At 45.4% G+C, this 25777-nt stretch overlaps 2 protein-coding genes across 7 annotated transcripts in view; both read right to left on the reverse strand.

Moving 5' to 3' along the window:
* Nucleotides 1-1273: 1273 nt before the first annotated feature.
* On the reverse strand, nt 1274-15156 carry LOC133136399 (hormone-sensitive lipase-like). 5 transcript variants are annotated; one of them, XM_061253860.1, is made up of 15 exons: nt 15015-15156; nt 14882-14919; nt 11700-11941; nt 10732-11016; nt 9358-9448; nt 9163-9189; nt 8795-8940; nt 8431-8616; nt 7951-8100; nt 5941-6085; nt 5173-5400; nt 4543-4599; nt 4155-4228; nt 3475-3669; nt 1274-2579 (listed from the first exon to the last, which is right to left on the reverse strand). In XM_061253860.1, the coding sequence occupies exons 2-15, from the start codon at nt 14886-14888 to the stop codon at nt 2256-2258; spliced, it is 2157 nt and encodes a 718-aa protein (XP_061109844.1). In that variant the 5' UTR covers nt 14889-14919; nt 15015-15156; the 3' UTR covers nt 1274-2255. The 5 variants fall into 5 exon arrangements, with proteins under 5 accessions (XP_061109844.1, XP_061109845.1, XP_061109843.1 ...); XM_061253861.1 differs by lacking the exon at nt 14882-14919; XM_061253859.1 differs by having other exon boundaries at nt 14882-15156.
* Nucleotides 15157-17790: 2634 nt separating this feature from the next.
* LOC133136398 (rho guanine nucleotide exchange factor 1-like) overlaps nt 17791-25777 on the reverse strand; it is a 45845-nt gene continuing 37858 nt past the window's right edge. For both annotated transcript variants that reach the window (XM_061253856.1, XM_061253855.1), the window contains 9 exons: nt 25397-25564; nt 24806-24893; nt 23589-23705; nt 23441-23499; nt 23163-23306; nt 22953-23027; nt 22710-22810; nt 21968-22069; nt 17791-21503 (listed from right to left, as the gene is read on the reverse strand). In XM_061253856.1, coding sequence (XP_061109840.1) covers nt 21995-22069; nt 22710-22810; nt 22953-23027; nt 23163-23306; nt 23441-23499; nt 23589-23705; nt 24806-24893; nt 25397-25564 — 827 coding nt within the window. In that variant the 3' untranslated portion in view covers nt 17791-21503; nt 21968-21994. The remainder of the gene's footprint in view (nt 21504-21967; nt 22070-22709; nt 22811-22952; nt 23028-23162; nt 23307-23440; nt 23500-23588; nt 23706-24805; nt 24894-25396; nt 25565-25777) is intronic.

A 25777-nucleotide genomic window follows, 5' to 3' on the forward strand; every position in this document is an offset into this window, starting at 1 on the left:
TCCGGATACGAGTTTGTATTAAAGTGCAGAGCTCTTGCTCATTACAGTTGCTTATAAAATAATCAAGCGTTCAGTAACAGCTTCTGGCTTTTATATGCGTTAATTTCATTCTTTTTTTAAACTGATCAGTGATATATTTTTGGCACTGTAATATGATTTTGTTTTCTCAAGGGCAGGTGTAATCTTGGCAGGCCACAGGCTAGGGTGTAGGTGTGGATTTGCCATTTTTATCTCAACTTGAAGTACAGAGTGGAATGCAAATGCTTAGTGGAACACAGACACCTGCTTTCAAATCACATTTTTCATAAATATCATATTTGGTCAAATAAATACTCCAGAAAACAACTCTAGCATACTTTACTTCATTCTATTAGGAGCATTGCGTGATTTTGCATGTGTGTGTATATGTGCGTAAAATGTCCAATTTCATCTTTTTCTTTAAGCATTTTATTTTAGTGTTCAGTGTTAATGTTCACTTTGTTGAATACCTGTTGAACTGAATGTAATCAACCAAAAACACCACACCTGAGGAAAGGGTCATATGTATGTGATGTGATGCTGATCATAAAACCTAAAATGTGACTTTTGTTCATACATAACATTACATTATTGGCATTTGGCAGATGCTCTTATCCAGAGCGACATACAGTTGATTAGACTAAGCAGGAGACAATCCTCCCCTGGAGCAATGCAGGGTTAAGGGCCTTGCTCAAGGGCCCAACGGCTGTGCGGATCTTATTGTGGCTACATCAGGATTAGAACCACCAACCTTGTGTGTCCCAGTCATTTACCTTAACCACTACGCTACAGGCTGCCCCATACATGTACATACTGTATGTTACCGCTCCTGTGGGGATAAAACGCTGTAATATGCCTTATAATGTAGAGAAAATATGATTGCATTTTGTATGTGCATCCAGAATAGTAATGTGGGGAAAAATAAATAATATAATGCTGGTATGTATAACAATAATACTGGCCTGTGTCCATCACGTGCATGGATGTAGACCTGCTGTACAGAACACATGTACAGTACAGTGGCTTAGCCTTGAGGTTACCATGCCCATTAGCCAACGGCCCTGACCCGCCTCTTTAACAGCTGGGAGTGTTCTCAGACATACTGCTTATCATGCCCTGTACTACACCCACTACAGCTGACAACTGTGATAGCTCTGTGGAAATAAATATTAATTAATATCACAAAACCACTTCCTGTGCTCATTACTATGCACTCACTCTCACTCTGACATCCGTAAGAAGAGCAAGTAGTCGAAGCTGAAACAGGAGGTTTGCCTGCATGGTTTATTTTCATTCAAATAAACCTCAGCAAACATGAAATCATTCATCTGGCAACATAATCATAATAATAATCTGATGGTTTTACATCTTTTTTTTTGCTGTAAGAGGCGCATGAACACATATAACAGTTAACTTAAAATGTATATTTGGCACTTGTCACTGATTGTTCTGAATGGAAAGCCTGCTCACTGGGCAGGGAATTCTTGTCAGTATACGTTACATGACAATACATCACAGTTCTTTAGCTGACACTTTTATCCAAAGAGACTTACAGTTGATTAGACTGAACCCAGGGGCAGTGTGGGGTTAAGGGCCTTGCTCAAGGGCCCAACAGCTGCACAGATCTTATCATGGCTACACTGGGGCTTGAACCACCAACCTTCCGGGTCCCAGTCATGCACCTTAGCCACTTGGCTACAGGCTGACCCCTTTAGTGCCATCCATCCATCCATTATCTGAACCCGCTTATCCTGAACAGAGTTGCAGGGGGGCTGGAGCCTATCCCAGCATACATTGGGCGAAAGACAGGAATACACCATGGACAGGTCGCCAGTCCATCACAGGGCACACACACCATTCACTCACACACTCATACCTACGGGCAATTTAGACTCTCCAATCAGCCTAACCTGCATGTCTTTGGACAGTGGGAGGAAACCGGACAGACACGGGGAGAACATGCAAACTCCGCACAGAGAGGCCGACGGGGATTTGAACCCAGGACCTCCTTGCTGTGAGGCGGCAGTGCTACCCACTGCACCACCTGTGCCGCCCCCCCCCTTTAGTGCCTTCCAGCTAATTAATCTTCAAACCTTTTCGAAACCCATTTCATTATTTTATTGGCTCCCCTCTGACCATTGAGTGGCGTTCTTCCCTCCCGCCCTTCCCTGGCTTTCCGAACGGCGCTCCTAATAGAACGTGAGCGGAAACAGCCGACGCACACGCCCGCACATTCGCTATCTATTCTGCCCATCTCCAGCAGCTAGCTCCCGGCCTCCAGTGTTTCTAGTCCATTCCTCGTTGGAGCTGTCTGTCTCCGGATTGGTTTCTCCCAGCGCAGGTGGAGCGTCCTGATTGGTGTTTCCGTGGCGCTGGCTGAAGACCTCCCGGATCCTGGCCACACAGATGCTGTTGGCCTCCTGGGTCTCCTTGCAGTGCTGCAGGCAGAGGAAGCCGTGGGGGAGGTCCTCCACCACGCACAGGGTGACCGGCTGCTGCAGGCGTCGCAACCTCCGGGCAAACATCACCGAGTCGTCCAGCATCGCGTCCAGAGCACAGGCCTGCGTTCACATTCACATTCAAATTCAAATTCAAATTCAAATTCAAATTCAAATTCACATTCACATTCAAATTCAAATTCAAATTCAAATTCAAATTCAAATTCACATTCACATTCACATTCACATTCACATTCAAATTCACATTCACATTCACATTCACATTCACATTCAAATTCAAATTCAAATTCAAACAGCTTTAATGTCCATCGAGTTGAGATGAACAATTATCTTTGAAAAAGGAAGGCGGGATACACAATGCAATGGCACAAACCACACAATACACTGAAAACATTAAGAGTGTAACTAAATTAGTTTAGAAACAACATATAAAAAATAGAGAAAGAGGGGAACAGAGAGAGGGTGAAGAGGGGAACAGAGAGAGGGTGAAGAGGGGAACAGAGAGAGGGTGAAGAGGGGAACAGAGAGGGTGAAGAGGGGAACAGAGAGAGGGTAAAGAGGGGAACAGAGAGAGGGTGAAGAGGGGAACAGAGAGAGGGTGAAGAGGGGAACAGAGAGAGGGTAAAGAGGGGAACAGAGAGAGGGTGAAGAGGGGAACAGAGAGAGGGTGAAGAGGGGAACAGAGAGAGGGTAAAGAGGGGAACAGAGAGAGGGTGAAGAGGGGAACAGAGAGAGAGTAAAGAGTGGAACAGAGAGAGAGAGTAAGGAGGGGAGCATAAAGAGGCAAGGCAGGGAGAAAGAGACAGAGACAGGCCAGAGATTGCCATAGCCATTTTGACCATTCACTCAAACTCTCCCCTACAGCAAGTGAGCGCATTCCTGAACCCCTGGTACACACAGTACGCTAACTCATGCTGTTCCACCCTCCCTCCCTCTCCCAGGACAGCCTCCCTCCCTCCCTCTCTCGGTGTGACACACACCCCCACCCCTCCCTCACCACGATGTGGACGGGGGGCAGGCCCTGCAGCATGCTGTCTGGGGCCAGCAGGGGGGACACGTAGGGGTTCCTGTTGATGGGGGAGCACCGCAGTGAGATGTCGGCGAGCTGCTCGGAGCGCAGAGGCCGGAAGCCCTCGGGGTACTCCTCCCAGCCTGACGGGGGCACCACACTCCCCTCTGAGGGGTTCTCAGCCTACCACAGAGGAAGAAAAAGGAGGTGGAGACACAGGGGGTTAGTGCACTGCTGTAAAACATCACTACAGTGGGAAACACTGCTGATTAAACTCTGTGTCACTAAGGGTATGGAGATGAGGGAGCTGGTATAAAGCTATACACAGTGCCATACATACTACATCACTGCAGCTAATTACCTTCATGTTCACAATACTTTTCATGTTTTTGAGCTTTTCATATCATCCTGGAACTTTTGATTTGTGTTCCATCCTGTACAGGTACAGGTTCAGCTTTGCACACGATGAGAATAGAAGGCAATGCTACTACACTGCAAATTAAGTTCAAACACAATATTGTTCTTCTAGGTTTCTGCTGCTCTGCTGCTGTGCGAGACGTGCACTGTGGATACTGTGGTACAGTCTTCATTGCAGGTCGCATAGTTTTCAGATGCTGTAAGTGAGTTGTGTTTGCAGGGCTGGGAGTATGAAATGTAGCATCTGGTACCTGGTGTTTCTCAGACCCCGGGTCCTGGCTGGTCTGGTCCTGTGAAGGGTCAGAGGGCGGAGAACTGACTGTGTCTGAGATAGAGAAGGGGGAGGGAGAGTGTCTGAGTGAGTCCAGGAAACGTCAAATCCGTCCAAATAATTTTTTCCTTGACGATAACTGGCCTGAAGGAATTTCAGCTGAACTGTGGCAGTATAATACGGTCATATCATTCAGCTCAGGAGTTACTCCTAATGTTTATTTCCAATGGGAAAATCACAAAATGCACGCACACACACAGCACACACATGCACACACATATACATGCAGCACACACACATATGCACATACAGACACAGTATGTACACACGCACATACGAGCATACACAGAGGGATTAGCTGTTAGCACCAGTAGGGGTTTTCATGGTTCCCTCTGTCTCTGATGTTCCTGTCTGTGGCTCTGTGCCTAGGGAGGGAGGAGAGGGAGGATCAGGGAGAAATAAACAGGAATGATGAGTCATTCAGTCTGAGTTTCAGCTGCTGAATCAGTGCTGACAGCTGCCAGAATCATGTATGCATCTTGGGCCACGTTAAGGTGTGTGCGCTAGTTAGTGTGTTTGTGAGTGAGAGTGTGTGTATATGCATTTATGTGTATGGTGTGTGCATGTGTCTGTGCTTGAGGGTGTGTATGTGTGCATATGTGTGTATGTGTGTTTGTGCGTGTATGTGCATGCGTGTGTGTATGTATGTGTGTGTATGCGTGTGTATACTTGTGCGTGTATGGGCATGTGTGTGTCTATGCGTGTGTATACATATGCGTGTTTGTATGTGCCTGCGTGTGTGTGTATACATATGTGTGTGTATGCATATGTATGTATGTATGTATACGTGTGTGTATGTGCATGTGCGTGTGTATGCGTGTATACATGTGTGTGTCTGTATGTGCCTGCGTATGTTTACATATGTGTGTGTGTGTCTGCGTGTGTATGCATGTGCATGCACGTGTGTGAGTGCGTGTGTATATGTTGCCCCTCCTCACCCGCGTAAGCACTCAGGCACTTGTAGATCACGCCGAGGGGCAGTAGGGGGTCGATGAGGGTGAGCAGGCGGGAGGGCGAGGCGTAGGTGGTGAGCAGGGTGGCGGGGTAGGCCGCCATGATTCCATCGGGGACACGCACGCCCTGGGACATCGCCCGCATGGCCACCGTTATGCACAGGTTGCCCCCGGCGCTGTCCCCCGCCAGGCAAACTCGCTCCGCTGTGGACCCTGCAGGAGAGAGGGGAGGTGAGCAGCCAGTTACTGGCCTGAACCAAATCTAAACAACAAACTGTACCACAAATAACAGCACTGAACCAAACCTAAACAACAAACTTTACCACAAATTTACAGCACTGAACCAAACCTAGACAACAAACTCTACCACAAATTTACAGCACTGAGCCGAACCTAAACAATGAACTCTACCACAAATTAACAGCACTGAACCGAATGTAAAAAACAAACTACCAGAAATGTACAGCACTGAACTGAACCTAAACAACAAACTCTACCACAAATTTACACACTGAACCAAATCTAAACAACAAACCCAACCACAAATCTACAGCACTGAACAGGTTGTTACCATGACAGCAGACAGTACCCTAACGGAAACTGCAGGTGTTAACAGAGGCAGGGTGGTTACCACCTGGGATTCCCCTGGATTCGTTCCTACCAAAGACCTGCCTGCCCCCACTGCTTCCAGCTACCAATGAGAGAGGCATAGTGGAGACCATGAGCAGGAGCAGAAAGAGTAGCGGTCCTCACCCAGTAGGTGGCAGTGTTTGAGGGCCCAGCAGTAGGCGTAGAAGCACTCCTCCAGGGCCCGGGGGAAGGGGGCCTCGGGGGCCAAGGAGTAGTCCACCGACAGAATGGGCATGCCCAGGTCCTGGGCCCAGCTCTTCAGGTAGTTCTGACGGGATCAGAGACAGAAGCATCGTCATTGTCTAACGCTCACAGAGAGGGGACATTCCAGACCGTCATTATGACTCACAGATTGTTTCTTCACAGGCACAGGAAGCAGGATTTTGGGCCTCGTTGTGGTCCTGTGTTAATGATCAAAGAAGTCTCCTCAACAGCACTCACCCCATCCACTTGACCTCAGCCATCTACAGGTAGCTACCGAACGTAGCTAGCTGGACAGCAGTAATGTTACATACAGGTCCTACAGAAAAAAACGCCCCTCCCTGTCACCTTTCGTCCCCTCGATTCTGGTTGTTTTGTTTTGCTTTTCCGGCACTTCTTTATCTCAGTCACTGCAGGAGCCAGGCGGCTACAAACGCTCTGATGAAAGCCAATCCCACCCCGATGGCTCTGTAGCCCTACAGAAAACAGCCTCACACCCACAAACATCCCAAGCACGTCTCAGAAGAAGAAATACAGGTAACGCAGCACGGATTTGGCAAATGTGCACAAAGACAGGGAGACATACTGCACTGTATAATGGATATGCCACAGCGCCATGGTTATTTTCTAACATTTGCAAGATAGAAATCCAGCAAAACGCCTCAGCTGAGCCACAGTAAAAAGATGAATCACTAATTACAAAGGCAGCCAATCACTGTGACATTGTGGGTAGCTGAGAGAACAGACTTGTATCTGTGCAGTGTGCTTTTTATTTAGATTCACCCATTTGTATTCACCAGCATTATACCACAGTGCCCAAGGCAGTCAGCCTTTCACTATTATACTGTATATGTGCACACTGAAACCCATCAATCATTTTTACAGCATAATGCAGTCCCTCTTTCTGCATGACTTTCCACGTGTTTTCATATCAGAGAACTATCGCCTTCTCTGAGGTGATCTTCCACACTATACTGTCGGTTTATCATTGCACAATCTTCATATTATCATACATATCATTGTAGGAAGTCAGGCTTCAGAGAAGCGCATTTTCGCCGCACACTGAAACCTTTAACATCACAGTTCACCCTCCCAGCTTCCTCCCTGTTCCTTCCCTCCCCCGAATGTTCCGGATTTCCCTCGCAGATACGCACTTTGCCCACAGCCCCGCCCTGGATCAGCATCAGCGTCAGCACTGATCTGAGGAGCTGGAGCAGCAGGCATAGTGGAGGCTGCGTCTCCCGGGCAGTAAATACAAGCCTGCCTGAGCCACAGCCACATAATGGCAGACCAGCCGCTGTGTGCTAAAGCTCTCATTAACCCAGGGAAGACACACCATTCGCAGCAGTATCATCTCTGCAAACAGGAGTCAGTTACCACCTGCACATTACTGCCTGCCTCCTTAGAGAGCCACAGTCATATCAGCTTTCTGCTAAAGCGGATTATCTGCAGGCCTTGCGGCTTAGAACAAGGCTCAAATTATAACAGGGGTAATATTTGGGGACTCCTAATGCTGCAGTGGACTGGTCTAACTCAGGGCCGCCCAACCCTGTTCCTGGAGATCTACCGTCCTGCAGGTTTTCATTTCAACCCTAACTTGGCACACTTGATTCTACTAATTAGCAGTTCACTGATAACTCTGTTTAACGATATGTGTTGTGTTAGGGTTGGAGTGAAATTGGCAGCCCTGGTCTAGAGTATCTACTCCGCCCTCAGCTCTACAGGCATTAGTAACTGCAGTTTCTCTGCACAGCCAAATGTACACCACGTGATTTAGAGGTGCACAGGTATAGAGCCTGTCTTTCCCTCTCTCTCAAATTCAAAATGCTTTATTGGCATGAAATACATGGGTAAATACTGCCAAAGCTTACACACAATCTCTCTCTCTCTCTCTCTCTCTCTCTCTCTCTTTCTCTATCTCTCTCTCTGTACCTCGTGTGATTTGGAGGTATGTGCCACGAATCCCCCGCCGTGGAAGTGCACCAGGAGCCAGGGCGAGGGGGGGCTGGGTTTTGTGAGGCCCAGGGACATGGAGATGGGAGTGCCTTCGGTGTGAGAGAACGCCAGCATCTCCTCACTGTTCTAGAGCCAGGAAGAAAAATCACACACAAATGATGTTTATTTAGATCCATTACATTACATTACAGTTATTTAGCTGATGCTTTTGTCCAAAGCTTACAGTTGACTAAGCAGGGAACAATCTCCCCCCTGCGGAGCAATGTGGGGGTTAAGGGCCTTGCTCAAGGGCTGTGTGGATCTTATCGTTGCAACACCAGAACTTCCACCAAGCACCGACCTTTGGGGTCCCGGTCATGCACCTTAGCCACGATGCTACATGCTTCCCCATTGGCTCGTGTGCATGTATGTATTGTACTGTAACACAGTGACAGCCTCGTGCAGGCGGTGGCATACCTGTCCCTCCAGCAGCTTGTGGGAGATGAGGCGCATGTTGACCGGGCCGGGGCCGCAGTGGGCCACGGGGGGGGCTACGGTGACGGACAGCTGGGGGTCGGAGGCCAGCGGGAGGAGGAAGGACATGGGCGGCACGGACAGCGTGCGGTTCACCTGCACCTGGACCGACATGATGCTGGCCAGGCCCTGCGAGAGGAGGTCGGAAGGGGGGGGGGGGGGGGCTGGTCACCAAATGGAAGCTTCCAGAACAGCAACACGTCGGCATATTACTTCACCACACTGAGGGGAAACCCGTACAGGGATTAATATACTTGAGGACATATATCTGGCAGACCCCCCCCCCCCATCTCAGCCCCTCTCTCACTGAAATCAGCTCAGTTTCTGACAAGTTCCAGAAAGTCTTCCAGAACTGCATGTCCATGTTCTGAATGGCTCGCTCATACTCTGTCCCCCTCAGCTCTGGGTCAACCACATACTTCCCAGAGGTAAAGAAGGAGCTGGCTGCCACTCCTGTGAGAGAGAGAGAGACAGAGAGAGACAACCAATGAGAGGAATGAGACTTAGAATCAATCACAATATTGCAGCATCACACTGAGCAAACGGGAGAAGCGTTGTGCGAGGTGACACATTTTGGAAAAACACAAGTGGTGCTGGTGAGGGTGGCCAATTCACAATGCACTGACGTATTCTGCGTCCGGAGACAGAGGGGAAAGGTACACAACTACAACTCACCATACTGCGTAATACCTCCTGCCTCCACTGGGGTGCAGCATGGAGCACAGAACAGAAGGTTAGCCAGACAATGAGGTTGTCCCAAACCGTTTGCATATCAGCGCGTGTAAACAAATACTTTTGTGTGGCCTACGGGCAGTCTGACCATGGTTAGCTCAACAGTATATCAATAGCATGTGTTTGAGATAGACTGACCAAACAAGGATTTGTGCTTTTTGTAGTTCTCGCCAAAGGAGACCAGGCCAGTGACGACAGTCTGTAAGAATGGACGAATAGCTGGGGAGAACTGAAAGAGAGGAAGTGAGTTTAGACAGTTTGCGACATCAGAGAAACCGCACATTTATATTCAAGCTCCACACGCTCTCCTAGGTCATACTTATTTTGAAATGTAACCTTTCTGTGGCCATTCATTTTGCAGTTTCGTTGGTATAGTTTCCATGAAAACACGCACATATCTGCTGGAGTTTTTTTTAGCAGCATAATGTGTTTGACCCACTTGACAGACCAGGCCAGTGGGTTTTAGAGTGCTAGCTTAGCTGCTGGAGAATGAGGAACTGAAAGCAGCCAATGTGAAAAAGAATCATATACTTAGCATACTAATAATAAACTTTAAAGGCAGCCACATATTCTCTTCCTGTTTTTAGGACCTAAAACACCCAGAAAACATTCACAAAGAGCCATTCACAAAAAAGTCCATAATAAGTACATACTTCATGAGGTCGGGACTTGAAAAGAAGAGAAAATATATAAATTTGCCTCATTTGCATATTTTACTCAAGGTGGCGGAAATGACTAATTCAAACATTGTTGTAGCAGTCTAAAACCGAAACAGAGTAAGCTATCATTATAATTCTTTCAGATTCTAATTAAGACATGCTTGAAGATTGTTTTGAGCCATTGGTTTATCACCAGTAACCAATAGTAATTTTTCTAGAAATTTCAGATTTTTCATGAAGAAAAATTATGAAATTTCAGGATGTAACAATGAGATTTGTGATTCTGTACCCGCCTCTAAAGCTTATAACAAGGAAATAATTGGCTCAAAACACTTAGAAATAGTAAAGGTTTAGTAGAGTTTCATTATGATAGGATGACTATGTACTGAGAAAAAAGTCCTGTAATATCATCCAAAATCAGGTTTTGCAGAAAAAAAAAGTGAGACTCCACATATAGAAATGGTAAATAATTATACTAATTTCACCATAAACATGGCGTAACTATTCAAAAGGTGGCATTATCCTGAAAGTTGAATTGTTGAGGGATGATTTACAGCAGTAAACAGAAAAAGGTAAATTTGACTGGAAAATGGATTCAGTGGTACAGAACCTATAAATCAATATACTTTTGATATGCTTCAGCATACTACTTTTTTCCACACGGGATTGACAATGGCCTAAGTTGGGAGAGGGATTTCTTTCCTTTTCTCTCACAACTCGCCTCGCCCTTGGCTTGGTGCTCTCGTAGGAGCACTCACAACAGACTTCACCATGTGTGGAACAGCCCGATACCTGGGAGCTCCAGTCACTCGGAGCGGGAAGAGCCGCCATTCTCCTCGGACGGGACACTGACCTGGAAGCCCAGGCAGCGGCCGTAGAAGCAGGCCTTGTACATGGAGGCGTATTCCTGGGTGAATATGGCGCTGAGGCCCCCCTCCTTCTGGAAGTAGAGGTCGCCCTGGTCGTTGTCGTGAAGCAGGCGCTGGGCCAGGTAGAGGAGGGCTCGGAGCTGGCACAGGGCACTGCAGTACGCCTCCATCTCCTTGGTGTTGTGCGGCGCCCGGAACAGCAGCTTCCGGCAGTTGGTGGTGATATAGCGCCCCTTTTGGATGATGTGGAGAAGGCAGGAACGCACAACCTGGAGACATTTAAAAAAAATACTCAGAGAAAGAGATGGCGGATATACCATCTGTCTGCGGTTTGGCAGATCATGCCCCATACCTGTACAGCCACAGAGAGTTTGATACTTGATAATAGATACATAGAACATGCTGTGAAAAGGTTATTTATTTCTTCTTAGTATTTTTCATCCAGAATTGTTTCAGATCTTCAGGCAAAATGTACTATTAAACAAAGGGGACCAGAGTAAATGCAACACAATTGAATGACTATTCATTCAATTCAAGCTTGAAAACCTACTTTTTCAAAGCACTGTACACACAGAGAAAGGTTTTATCTTTAGGATCAGCAGTAATGGACCAACCTGTAAACTGTGTAATCTTTGCCCTGCACATCACATATTGGCAGCTACTAGTTGACATTACATCACATTTTGGCTCATATTGGTTGACATTACATCACATTTTGGCTGACAAGAAGCCAAACTATGACATGATGAAATTCTTCTGTCTCGTTTGTTATTGTTCAGATTTCTGCAAATCTGGATTGATTCTGGTACCATGGATTTATAACCAATAGTGTTCTTAAATATGACTTATTAAGAGTCATTAAATGTAAGCACACTGCGGTCAGATCTTAGTTATGCTGCCGGAACCTATGACCGTGCAAGGAGACTATCAAGGCCTATCAAAGCGCTCATACCTTCACAAGTGAACGGTAGCCGTTGCCAGGGACCAGGGGGTCAAAGTCGAAGTGGTGGAAGGTGGCGGTGAAGCCAGCGATGACGGGTTCGAGGCCGCGGCCGTGCTGGTGGATGAGGGTCACCACCTCTATGAGGCGCTTGGCGGAGTCGCCCGCCATCTCGTTGGGCTCCTCGGAGAGCGCTGCCACCGCCTGCTCGCAGACGGCGTACAGCGAGGTGAACAGCACCGAGGTGTCCATCTCTGAAAGACAGAGCCGTGGAGACCGTGACGCCACTGTGCTCAGCAGCAAGGACAGAGAGCGGACCCGACCTGCGTCAAACACAACCAGACCTGGGCCGAACACAACCAGACCTGGGTTAAATACAACCAGACCTGGATCAAACACAACCAGACCTGGATCAAACACAACCAGACCTGCGTCAAATACAACCAGGCCTGGGCCGAACACAACCAGACCTGGGCCGAACACAACCAGACCTGGGTTAAGTACAACCAGACCTGGATCAAACACAACCAGACCTGGGTTAAATACAACCAGACCTGGATCAAACACAACCAGACCTGGGTTAAATACAACCAGACCTGTGTCAAATACAACCAGACCTGTGTCAAATACAACCAGACATGGGCCGAACACAACCAGACCTGGGTTAAATACAACCAGACCTGTGTCAAATACAACCAGGCCTGGGCCGAACACAACCAGACCTGGGCCGAACACAACCAGACCTGGGTTAAATACAACCAGACCTGGATCAAACACAACCAGACCTGGGTTAAATACAACCAGACCTGGATCAAACACAACCAGACCTGGGTTAAATACAACCAGACCTGTGTCAAATACAACCAGACCTGTGTCAAATACAACCAGACATGGGCCGAACACAACCAGACCTGGGTTAAATACAACCAGACCTGTGTCAAATACAACCAGACCTTGGTTAAATACAACCAGACCTGTGTCAAATACAACCAGACCTTGGTTAAATACAACCAGACCTGGATCAAACACAACCAGACCTGGGTTAAATACAACCAGACCTGGGTGAAACACGAATAGACCTGGGTCAAACACAACTAAACCTGGGTCAAATACAACCAGACCTGGGCCAAATACAACCAGAGCTGGGTCAAATATGTAATTGTTCTGGATTCAAATACTTTTAATGCTTTACTGAGGCTGGTCTGTTGGATTGGAACCTATGAAATATTCTCAAAAAGTGCAAACCCCGCCTTCTGGTCCTCTTGGTAGGCTCAACTGCATCAGGCAAAATCAATCAGCACAGAAACGTATTTGAATCCAAAAATTAGGTATTTGACCCAGCTCTGAAGCAGACACACTCAAACCAGGTGTAAACTCAGACATCACCCCACATATGTAAGTGTGCAATAGCTGTACAAAACAGTTAAACTCCTGGCGAGATAGATATCCATAAAACAGCAACGGCAACAACAAAAACATGCAAATACCTTTCACGGACATAATGCCAGTCAATGTCTGTGTTCTGTCCTCAGCAGCAGTGTAATGACAAGTGCCGTAATCTAACACGGTCTTTCTCCTGCATATTTCATGCTGGGGGCCCCTTTGTCACCTGACTTTAATTTCAGCAAGTTTTCAGCAGTAAAAGCACATAAAAGTATGCCTCACAGGTGACTCGACTGTCTTTACTGCACATCATAGTATATTTGACATGAAAGCCAAAAATATATGATACGACAATACAGCAAACAACAACAGTGTATGACCATAACCACTGGATACAGAAATGTTAAAGTAAATAAACGGCCAACTAACGTCCCAATGTCTGGTCATCATTGAATTGAAATGAATACAACAGTATTAATAGTTAGTCCACCCAACCAATGGCAACTGAACACAGACCATTTACATAAAGTTGCTGTTTCAGGTGTTTTTGCAGAAGGACTCAGCATCTCAGATGCCGACAAATTATCTTTTGACTTTGGACTTTTGGACTTTTTAAATCTTGGCTGATGTTGTTGCTGTTTATTTGACTTTACATGTTAGGCATGTTGGATCAACATTGGAAAGCATCACTCCATCATAAGACACTGGTGCCAAAGGTTGATCACGAAATACATAATACACGAAATACAGTCAATACAGCCATTGCTTTGGCTATGAATTGAAACTTCAGGCATGAGCAGGTCTTACTTCTTTATGGAAATAATGAACTATTTTCCATATATTAGATACAGCTTTCAAAATTAAACAAAGGTTTACTTGTATCATAAATGATGAGACATAATTGTACTTGTTATCAACAGTTTCCAAATCCATACGTTCACGTTCAGCAAAACACGTACGATTTAAGAGAATATAAAATCAATAGCAAACCGTTTGCGTATATCAAATCATACTAAAAACACAATGTACCACTCCAAATGACCAGCCTAAACCCCCCCCAGCCTAAACATTTGTATATCTCAAGTTACAGAAAGACACAAAGCAGATCTCGCAGTATATGATAGGCAAATGTCACAGTCAGCGCCATGACTCGTAGGCGCATGTTATAGCTAGTGAAGCCAAGAATGACCGTGCAGGCTAATTAATGAGGGAACTAGCTTGGCAATGCATTATCTGATTACATGTAGGCGATTGGCCCTGTGCCCATCCTGCCATACAAAGTGCAAACTATTTCAACATAGCGCCTTAGTTTGCTACCTCCCAAAAGAGGATGTTTTAAGATGTTTTTTTAATAAATGCGTAAAACACAAACAACATGACGTCGCGTATTTAAACATCACAGCTCTGCTAGAGCGTGGTGGGCGTGAGACACTCAGTGCCACCCAAAAATCTTGTCAGTGCGAAAGTATCTAAAGCGCCACACCGCAATACTTTCGCTTTCTGTGTCCACAAATGTCCACCGCGGTCCAACACGTTCTATATTATCTGCAGGTTGCAGTGGTGTGCCCAGCCACACAGGAAATAAGACATTCATGTGGACTATAACGCCAGCGACCAACTAGCTAATGTTAATTACCAATACTTTCACTTCAGTCAGTTATTCTAGTAATACTGTATTAGCTGGGCAGTTAGCGCGGCTTAAGGAACACTAAAAACACCAGTCTAGCTATATTTCTCCAGCTCTGAAAACCAGCTAATGGGTCCAAAATTAGGCTCCACGACAACATTCCAATGTATTCAAACGTGCTCACCTGTCATTACCTTACGTGAAAAGCCTGCAATCCGGTAGCTGTAACACGGATGTTCATGCAAAAGTAAAATGCATTGCTTGTGTAGCTACAGTACGCAACAAACAACTGGATACCTACTACTTTCTCAACATACCGGCGCACCTGTGGAATGTCACACAGTCAATAGGCTACGTTATCATTATCCTTTCACCCACTGCGTGATGCCATCTTTCCCCCGGATACATCGACAGCGTCGTGATAGTGAGAGCTCCTCCCTCGCAATACATTACCGAAGATTACTACACCCATAACCACATAAGCAATGAAAGACGTAAAAACTCGTTAAGCCTATCAAAGTATTTTAATCATAAGCGCCGCCCATTGCACATCCGTCGCCCTGACAACACATCCCTAACCATCTGTCTTAGAATATTACCTTCAGTCTACTTGTGAAGCACCTACCACCTCTGCACTGCAGTCATAGCTATGTAACAAATCTAGAGTAAAACAGATTTTAAAAACCCAAAATCAATTCGACAAATAGGACTAGTTGATTAAACGCATCGACAAAGCTCAGTATTGCTGACAGTCAATCTCCAATCCGATTGTAACTGTTGCTTAATAATAAAACCAATAGCCTACTCCGAAGCGTCACAATGAAAAGATACCATATACAATTGCCACAGGTGATAACAGAAAAGGGGGACTAATGTTTGCATACTAGTTAGTTACAGCGTTCTTTAACATGCTTTAAATTAAAATGTTAAAGAGTTTCTGAAAGTAGGCTTACATTTCATTAGAACATGTAATTCATTTTAGATTTAGGGTTCCAAGAGGACATTGTAAATCAATACTAAATTTATGGTATGTATGGTAACGAGACGTTTTTATTGAATATTCCACATATATACGCAGTTTAACCTGTAAATAACATGTTTTAAGATATAAAATACGGATATAGCCTGCATACGTTCACATTTTATTGTGTATTTATTATATAGTTGCAGAAGTTCATATACCAATGGAAAATAAAAAAACATCCAGCAACCTTCCATTTACCAACAAAATTAAACACTTTAAAAAAAAAGTTTTGCCCACTGTACCCCATTCTCGTCATTTTACTGTAACAAGGGAAGACCGGGGCTGTTTGGCACTGCACACAGCTATTTTCTAGCCCTTTGAAGGTCACAAACACAATAATGTGACATCAAAATGTCTGTTTTCTTGAACTGCACCCATCTATCATGCTGAAACGTTTGAAAAAGGTACAAACATTTCAGTTTTGTAGTAAAAAACGAAAACAAAAGCCTTCACGCTAAACATATCATAAAACTGCTAGATGGATATATTGAAAATGTACTTCTAGTTAATAGAGATTAAGTCGACATACCTGTGTGTGAGTGGAGCACCACAACGCAATATGATGGTTACTGTTCTATCAGTGATACACAGACACACATACTCCATCGATCTGATCGACAAGTGCGCGCACGTACGCACACACAGGAACGCACACGTACCCACACACATGAAGAGAGAAAGGAGATTTTCTACTGATGAAATAGTTAAAAATTATGTTTGGTTTCAGCAATTTTATATTATATTTATTATACATTTATTATATTTATCCAATTTAATATTTCTGCTTTCAGGTTTGTAACTTCTTCGTTCTTTGTAACTATAGCATTTTAACATTATGTCAAGCTGAATTTAATAATTAGTCACATCATTTTAGAAAACATTTGCAGACATTAAAACATTTATTTATAACAGACTTTAACCTTTCATTTGGTGCAGGTTATATTCAAACACAAATTATGACAGAGAAATACATCAAAGACTCAAAAGTTTACCAACCAACCAATCCCGGTCTCCCCGACAGACTCTGTCCTTATCACCCACCCTTCGCTAATTTGCTATGCTTCATATTTTCATCTTTTTGCATGGTGCTGTCCGCTGATAGGTGGAACTGAACCAGGAAGATCAGTGGAGTGGTGATAACGTGCTTTAAATGTGTCATAAAAAGTTTGAATCCTTGTTTATCTCATATGCTCTTGGACATCCTTCCGCACTGCGCTACCCTTAATAGAAACTCGACTTATCTCTGCAATGCAGGAAACGTGCTTTTGATAAAGTGAGCACACACATCACACGTGTGTGTGTGTGTGTGTGTGTGTGTGTGTATGATGCTGAAGAATGGCATCTCCAGTCAGTCAGGCACCAGTAGTCTGCCCATCTTAGCCGTGAAAACAGTAATCAGCTGGTGGACTGCCACATGCAGAGAAGTCTTAGTTTTATGAATAAATTATTATAAATAATATATTTTTATTTAGCCGATGCTTTTATCCAAAGCGACTTACGGTCGATTAGACTAAGCAGGGGACAATCCCCCTGGAGCAATGCAGGGTTAAGGGCCTTGCTCAGGGGCCCAACAGTGGCGGCACAGATCTCATTATGACAACACCGGAGCTTAAACCACCAACCTTCAGGGTCCCAGTCATGCACCTTAGCCACTAGGCTACAGTCTGCACAGGCATATCAGGGAGAGTATTACCAATAAGGACAAAAACCTTTCCACTGTTCTGGAATTCCATTGGTTTCAATTACCAGTAGTGATCACATCAGCATTAGAACGTTCAGTTAATAAAGTTATAGTAACGTATTCCTTATCTCAAACCTTAATGGGCTAAACAGAGAAGGTGTATGCTGAGTACATTGGCATTTTTCAAAAATGGATGACTGGAGAACTCATGCAGCCAAGAAGCATTCCATTATTCTGGCATTCCACTTATGACTGACCCCCACCTTAGCACCATTAAGTACTCTACATTTTCTGCCATAATTACTCATTTTGTTTTTCATTTTCTTAGAGCCAGAACCCTTGCTCACTCCCACCCCCTTATACAATTTCAGAGATGACACATAGGACAGCCATTTTGAAATATTTATTTTAAAAACAGGCCTTTTAAAAACAAAAAAGAAAAAGAAAAAAAAGTACCTCAACTCTTAATACATACAATCAAAACCCTTACATTTAAGCCCAAATACAAATAATAATTCTTGCACATTTATGTTGGCAGATACAAGCTGGGGTACCTTACACAGGATCAGACATACTCTAAGGACTTTCCGTTTAAGAATGTGATGCAGCTGCATTCCTGCAACACCAGAGGGCGCTACATTCAGCATAAATAGCAATAATGCCTTGCATACCTTCCACTTGAAGCAATGTGTTTTTCTATAAAAAGGGTTAGTTTACAACATAACAGTCTTTAAGCCCTGCTTTTAACTTAATAACTTAATAACACAATCTGGATTGAACCAGCCAAATGTATTGTACCAGTGTTCTCTATGAAGCCCTTTGAACAGTAGGTAATCATCTGATAAGGCACCCCAACCTATATAAGTTCTCAAACATACTGTATACGTCATAATATATAGACAGACTCCAAAGCATGTGTACATGAAAGCAAAGCTTTCCTCTAAGGTCCTACGCACTATGCACTCCTATGCACTGTCAGTCTTCCAAACACAGGCACAGAAATCACCCACTGCTCTACAAATGACAGTAGTCACTGTATTTGGAACAGTCATAAAGTAAACAAAAAATACCTTCAGAATAGTCAGTTGTCAGAATAAAGTACTTTGAATAATCAGAGTATTCTAAATAATTGGAACGGTCAGAGCAGTCCGAATAGAACAGGCAGCTGTCTGAATTTACAGACGGCAGTCAAATCTGTCAGTATATTGTCTGTGAGGAAAGAAGATGGACCCCAGATCTAGCATAACAGAGCTGTCAGTGCAGACTGACACAAGCCGTTCTGGAGTTATTAACAAATGAAAACATTAAAGCAGTTTTCTGGTCGCTGTGCAGTGTTATACAGTCAATCTTGTCTGTGTGTTTGAACAGAAAAGGCACAGTACACTGTGCAATGGGAGTCTGGGTAGACCTCCACTACCCCTGCCGTATAACTGCTAATGCATAGTAATGACGAGAAACACCCCCCCCCCCCCCCCACCACCCCCCTTACGGAAGCAACCAGAAGAAAAATGGATCACCACAAAGCACTCGCATATTGTGCAAGAAGGAAGAAAACAGGAATGGGTGATGAGTCAGACTGCAACTCGTCTTTTCCCCAAGATCTCCTTCTTTCTTGTCTGTTGGCTAGAGCTGTAGTGAAGATGGAGAAACGTTTTCCTCAAAATAAACCTAATTTCAGCCGCATCGCAGGACTACGAAATGAAATGCAGAAGTAGAAATATAAAGGAAAAAAGGAACAGGGTGCAGAAAAGGACACGCTAAAATCCTTTGAGCGCAAAAGGAGAAGACCAGTATGTTGGCATTATCCTTACGCTTGCGCAAAATGGTTGTCGTTTCCGTTCACAAACGGAACAAACCCAAATAAACCATTTGGGAGCACAACAGCAAATTGCAGAGGTTCTTCACTTCTTTCACATTATTTTCTTCATCCCAAGAACGTTTGGATGCGCGCAGGCCTCCGCGAAACTGAACACCTATTAGGAACCCAACAGCAGTAACGCAAATGCTGTCCAAAGTTTTCAAAAAGCCTTTACTGTGTTACGCAGGGGCAGCATAAGAAAAGCAGTTGTAACAATCGGCGTGAAAAAAATAAAAAAATAAAATAAAATGACAACGCTCCGAAATAACACCCGTGCACTGGATACGATTTCCGCCCGAACACAGGCGAGTCGGCGAGAGGTAACGTGCACGGTCTCCCTGGCGTCTCTCGAGGCGACGGTCACGCGGCGACACGGTCGGGGCAGGGCCGTGAGGTTCTGCGCACGCCGGTCCGTCACGGTCCACAGAGCGCGGTCTAATATACCAGCATGTTTCAGATGCCACACGGCATCAGCTGGAGCCCTCATCCCTGCTCCAGAAAGAACCTTTTGTGTCCTGTTTTATTGCTCTCCTGCCATGCGGACAGAGTCATTTTCTTATCTTAAATATGCTCACAGCAGCCCATGCAGAGCCGAGGGCTTATTTATGATATATATAAATAATATATATCATATATACAGTCCTTTCTTTCTTGTCTGGGGCAATTCAGTGCCACATGCAACTAGGTAGAAGGATGACACGGATGTCTCATAATTCAGCATATCTGGATTGTTTTAGATTTTTTTTCTTTTTTTTGCATTGGCATTAAATATTACACATTCATATAAATGTACATCTGTCTCTTTGGTGCTGTTCAGGTTTGACTTAAATGAATCAAAACAAGTAACAGTATGATGTAATATTTGCTACAGTCAGTTATTTTTGAAAGACTGGGAAAAACAAAACGAAACAAAAAAAAACAACAGGAACAACAAGGCTATCTAACTATCTATTGACACAAAAAAGAAATGTTCCCCAAAATGTTTACACTTCTATTAATGACAGCTGTGAGGGAGACTGAAGTGAGTGTTGGCACACAACCAAAAAAACTGGTTCACCCACAAAATGGCGGACAGCCGTGCAACGCCCCTACTGATCCCCGATCAGCCACAAGCTAATCGTCACATGACGCAACAGTGAAGCAACTCCATTCCTTAATGGTTAGGCGGTGTAAACTGCCAACTCATTACCCAATCAAAAGGGTTTAACCACCACAGCAGGGGACTACTATTGGTTGGAACCGAGTGTGTTTAGGCCCCTGGCAGGCCTGGCTGTTCTTTGGCTTTTGTTTTTTTGAGGTCAGAAAGTCTTGCTCTCCAGTTGTGTCAGTTGTGGGTGAGTGCTGGTCATTGTGTAAACGTCTGCCTGGTTTAGTACCATTTTGTGGCCCTTTAGCACCCTTCAGTGCTGAGAAGCAGAGAGCCCACGCAAGGCCATCAAGCCCCAACTAGTTTTACCTTCCCTGTTCCTCTCAACCACTCTTTATCATTCTTTTCCTACATCCCACTATCCTCTATGTCCAAGTCTCTGCCATGTTCCTATAATGCATGCAAACACACACCCACACAAACACATTCTCTCTCTATCTCTCGCTCTCTCTATCTCTCTCACACACACACACACACACACACACACACACACACACACACACACACACACACACACACACACACACACACACACAGGCATTAAAATGCACTCAGGGCACACATATGAACAAAAAGGGGGAGTAATATTCCTAGCATTTATGAACAAGTTTTAGGGGCTGCAGGCTTCCCTGGTGTACATGTTGAATGCTAACTGATAGGGGGATATTATATTAATGCCCTCCCAGTGAAGGTTCCCTTTCAACTGGAATGACTGTTTTTCTGACATACCTTGAAAATTATGTGTGTGGGTAGCACTGTGCTAACCCATCAGCGGTTTGAAAATGATTAGCCAATGATTAGCCTCTCTCAGTCTCACACACACAAAAGTAACCCATGAGACAGAAAAGTACACACACGCACACTTGCATGCATACACACACGCTCACTCTCCCTGTCCAATGAGGATGCGGTACTACACTATCAGAGCCCGCCTCCCGGTGTCCCCAGCTACATAATTGGCTGTGACCCACTGTCAATCGTCAGAAGGGGCTAGCAAAATCTCTTGAGCAGAGAAGCATGTACAAGAAACTCCGGGCAGCACTAATCAATCGCCCTGAATACAAGTCTTCCACTCTGGTCCAGCATGTACAGTGATCTGGAAAGAAAAAATCAAGAACAGACACAGCATGAGAGATATTTCTCAAGACATGTTAACCACAATGCACTATATTATAAAAATGATCGCATTGGTTATCATTGCAACTAATGTATGGGTCAATGATGCTGGATAACAATTTCAGTCAAGCTGGATAAAATATTTTTGTAGTAAAAATCCATAATTTAAATTGCGTTGAGAAGACAAGAAAGTGGGGTGTCATGTACTAGAAAGCATTTTCAGATATTTTCCAGATTTGATCACTTCTCAGCATGTTGAGATCTCACCTTGAATATTTACTGGTTATTGGAAAAAATTAATCACTGTGAAAATAAATAATGTTTTTATTTGCATTTCTAACCCATGAGATTTTTTTCTAAGCTGGAATCCCTTATTTGTCACTGACCCACATACAGAACACTACTGTAATGTTGTTGTTGAGCATTAGCACCATTGCGGTTCACCTGGTTGTCCAGGAGAGGCAGTGTGCTTCACTGGAAGTTGCCCTCAGACAGGATGTACTTTGAGAGGATCTCCTGCAACCTGTGATAGTCATCTTCCACATTCTGAGAGAAGAGAGGACAACAAACAGCCAGGTCATCTACACTTGTATAGTGTCACCTTGCCCAGAGATGGACACTTTTTACGATTTTCTTATAAGTGCTTGTACCCGATTAAGGCAAAGGCAAAACGTAAGGTGCCCTTAAGGCAAAACAAACATACATGCGTTCCTAGTGGAAGAATAGACAACCTTGTCTGGTTAGCATTGCTGCGTGGCTACCTACCCATAGACATAGATGTATTTTAGCGGACAGAGATTGAAAAAGAGGTTTATCAACGATCCGGCATATTATTATGTTTTCCCGAATCAAACCGCAATCAACCCAATCATGCATCAGTTGTCCCTTGTTCTTGTAAATCCCATTGGCCATCTATCCAACGGAACCCACCTACATTACCATATATACGGTATTATAACGGACCACATAATCTTCATTTATGACAGTTGTCTAAAGTTAGGTGCGTTTGTTAAATCCAAAGTGGCATTCTATGAGCCCTTCGTACGAATAAAGTACGATACATTTCTGATAAGGATAAGAAAATGCAGGAGGCCCATTGTGTGTAATATCAAAGCCACCTCCAAACCATCGATCAATGTTTTTAATAAAACTTCCTCTGTGCTTTCTCTATCTCCATCTCTCCTACCTGTAGGTGTTTCACGTGTTCCTCTAGACTGTCAATTTTCCTCATTGCCTCCTCAGAAGTCATCGGAGAGGAGCCGGCCACCCCATCCGCCTGTCCCCCATCTTGTCTCACCAGAATAACGGATAAAGATTTGTGTTAACATGGGTGTGTATGAGCGGTCCCTCCTAAAGACTATGGCAATTAGTCCACTGGGCCAGGAGACCTAAGTAAAGTTCACGTTACTCTCGCTTTCTGGCTCCGCACCTTCATTATTCCCTGATTTCGGGGCGTCTGGGTCCTCTGGCAGGCCTGAGCTCAGCAACAGTCTCAGGGAATCAACTGGATGGAGGGAGAGAGGGAGAGAGAGAGGGATCAAAAAGAAGAAGAGAAAGGAGGAAGACATGAAACCACAATGGGTGGAATGCAGCACACAATGGTCCTGATTCCCATAAAAGAGTCAAAGTCGCCTCTGACCTTCTTTCAAAGCCTCGTCAGCGACCTTCTCCTGTGGGGCGTTGCTGTGAGCGATGAGGTCGAAGCCTTCGCCCAACAGATGATCCATCAGGGCCTGGGAGGCGTCCCCTCCCTTCCCCTCCGACGGACTGTCCTTATCCCTGTCTACAGTATTCACAAGGGGACGCCATTAAAACCTCTCACATGTGACTTCTGCATGTTCTTTTAACAACTTGGAATGCGCGCAGACATGCCAAAACTGTCAAGTGCAAAGGTAGCTAAAACGATACAACTCTTACCAGAGCTGGGTTTCAGTGACAACGATCCATTCTCAGAACCAGGGTGTGGGGACGGCAAACTGGAGGAAGGAGGGAGAGAGAGAGACACTGTGTGACCTCCTGGAAGCAGAGTCACAGTTACATCAGCAGGTGGACGGGCGGGGCTTACGGGCTGGTCCCAGGGGTATGAGACCCAGGAGGGAGCAGGCTGCCCATCCTCCTCCTGTGCAGCATGCCCTCGTTCCTCTTCAGCTCCTGCGCCGTCGACGATATCAGATCCTTCCACCTGCAGGAACAGGTGGCCTTTAATGGATGTTAATGCTCGATGGCTAGCTTCGCTCTCGTTAATGCACGTTAGCGCTCGTACAGCTGGCTTCGCTCTCGTTAATGCACGTTAGCGCTCGTACGGCTAGTTTCGCTCTCGTTAATGCACGTTAGCGCTCGTACGGCTAGTTTCGCTCTCGTTAATGCACGTTAGCGCTTGTACGGCTGGCTTCGCTCTCGTTAATGCACGTTAGCACTCGTACGGCTGGCTTCGCTCTCGTTAATGCACGTTAGCACTCGTACGGCTAGCTTCGCTCTCGTTAATGCACGTTAGCGCTCGTACGGCTGGCTTCGCTCTCGTTAATGCACGTTAGCGCTCGTACGGCTAGCTTCGCTCTCGTTAATGCACGTTAGCGCTCGTACGGCTGGCTTCGCTCTCGTTAAGGCACGTTAGCGCTCGTATGGCAGGCTTCGCTCTCGTTAATGCACGTTAGCGCTCGTACGGCTAGCTTCACTCTCGTTAATGCACGTTAGCGCTCGTACAGCTGGCTTCGCTCTCGTTAATGCACGTTAGCGCTCGTATGGCAGGCTTCGCTCTCGTTAATGCACGTTAGCGCTCGTATGGCAGGCTTCGCTCTCGTTAATGCACGTTAGCGCTCGTACGGCTGGCTTCGCTCTCGTTAATGCACGTTAGCGCTCGTATGGCAGGCTTCGCTCTCGTTAATGCATGTTAGCGCTTCGCATGTTGCCCCATTGTCGTGGCTTCCCCGGGTTCAAGCCCCGGGGAAGCCACGTAAGACCCATGCAGCTGTTGGGCCCTTCAACGAGGCCCTTTACCCCACAGTGCTCCAGAGGGCATTGTCCCCTGCTTAGTGTAATCAACTGTAAGTCGCTTTGGATAAGAGCATCAGCTAAATAATTGTAATGTACTGTAATATAATGAAAGCAGCAGGTGTAGCGTTTGGTAGGAATGAAAGCCTGCATACTCTCAGCCCTCCGTGGCACGTGATTGGGCGCCCCTGATATAAAGCCTCTAACCCACTCTACTCCTGGTGTATCAGGCTTCAGTCCAAGGTTCAATGTGGCAGCTTTGAACCCCTGCTTTGCCACTGCCTCACTCACGTCTTCATCTCGCCGGGGGAGTGCGTGGCCAGCTCGTAGATCTGCGCTCCGCTCTCCCAGGAGAAGATCGCATAGAAGGCCTTCCGGTCTGAGGAGAGACAGACCAGACACACTGGGGTGACTGACAGGTCAGTGCGTGTGTGCGTACATGAGTGAGTGAATGTCTGTCTCTTTACAGTACTGTGCAAAAGTCTTGGGCAGCTGTATAACATTCTGCACGGAGAAGATTCTTTCAGAAATAATTAAATGAAAGGTCCTAAATAAATGTACTATACTTTTTATTTGACGTTTTAGTAATTTGGCACAATAGTTTGCATGTGTGTGTGTGTGTGTATGTGTATGCGTGTGTGTGTGTATGTATGTGTGTGTATGCGTGTGTGTGTATGTATGCGTGTGTGTGTATGCGTGTGTGTATGCGTGTGTGTGTGTGTGTGTATGTATGCGTGTGTGTGCGTGTGTGTGCATGTGTGTGCGTGTGTGTATGTATGTGTGTGTTTGTGTGTGTGCGTGTATGTGTGTGTGTGTGTGCGTGTGTGTGTGTATGTGTGTGTGTGTATGTGTCAGCGCTGATCAGGTTGCTGAGAGCCTCACCGGTGGCCACGTCCCTGACGATCACGCCGCCCAGCTTGATAATGGGACTGAGCATCTGCTTGCCCTCCTGCACGATGGCACTGCTCTTACTCTGACACTTCAGCACCATCTTATCATCCTGCTTCTGCAGCAGCACCAGCATGTCCCCCAGCAACACACCCTGCACGTCTGTACAGGCAGGAGAGACTGTTTCACCACCACAATACTATACACCGCACAGAACACTATAAACCGCACAGAACACTATACACCACACATAACACTATACACCGCACAGAACACTATAAACCGCACAGAACACTATACACCACACATAACACTATACACCGCACAGAACACTATAAACCGCACAGAACACTATAAACCACACATAACACTATA

The sequence above is a fragment of the Conger conger genome, chromosome 9 (genome assembly GCF_963514075.1).
Source record: "Conger conger chromosome 9, fConCon1.1, whole genome shotgun sequence".
Taxonomy (NCBI): Eukaryota; Metazoa; Chordata; class Actinopteri; order Anguilliformes; family Congridae; genus Conger; species Conger conger.

Bases quoted from the DNA above. Each gene is read 5' to 3' on its own strand.
- LOC133136399 (XM_061253858.1), bottom strand. The intron at 9,190-9,357 runs GTCAGTCTATCT...GCTGCACCCCAG, and splicing joins AAAGCACAAATCCTTGTTTG to TGGAGGCAGGAGGTATTACG. The intron at 4,600-5,172 runs GTGAGGAGGGGC...CTCCCTCCCTAG, and splicing joins GTGCCTGAGTGCTTACGCGG to GCACAGAGCCACAGACAGGA.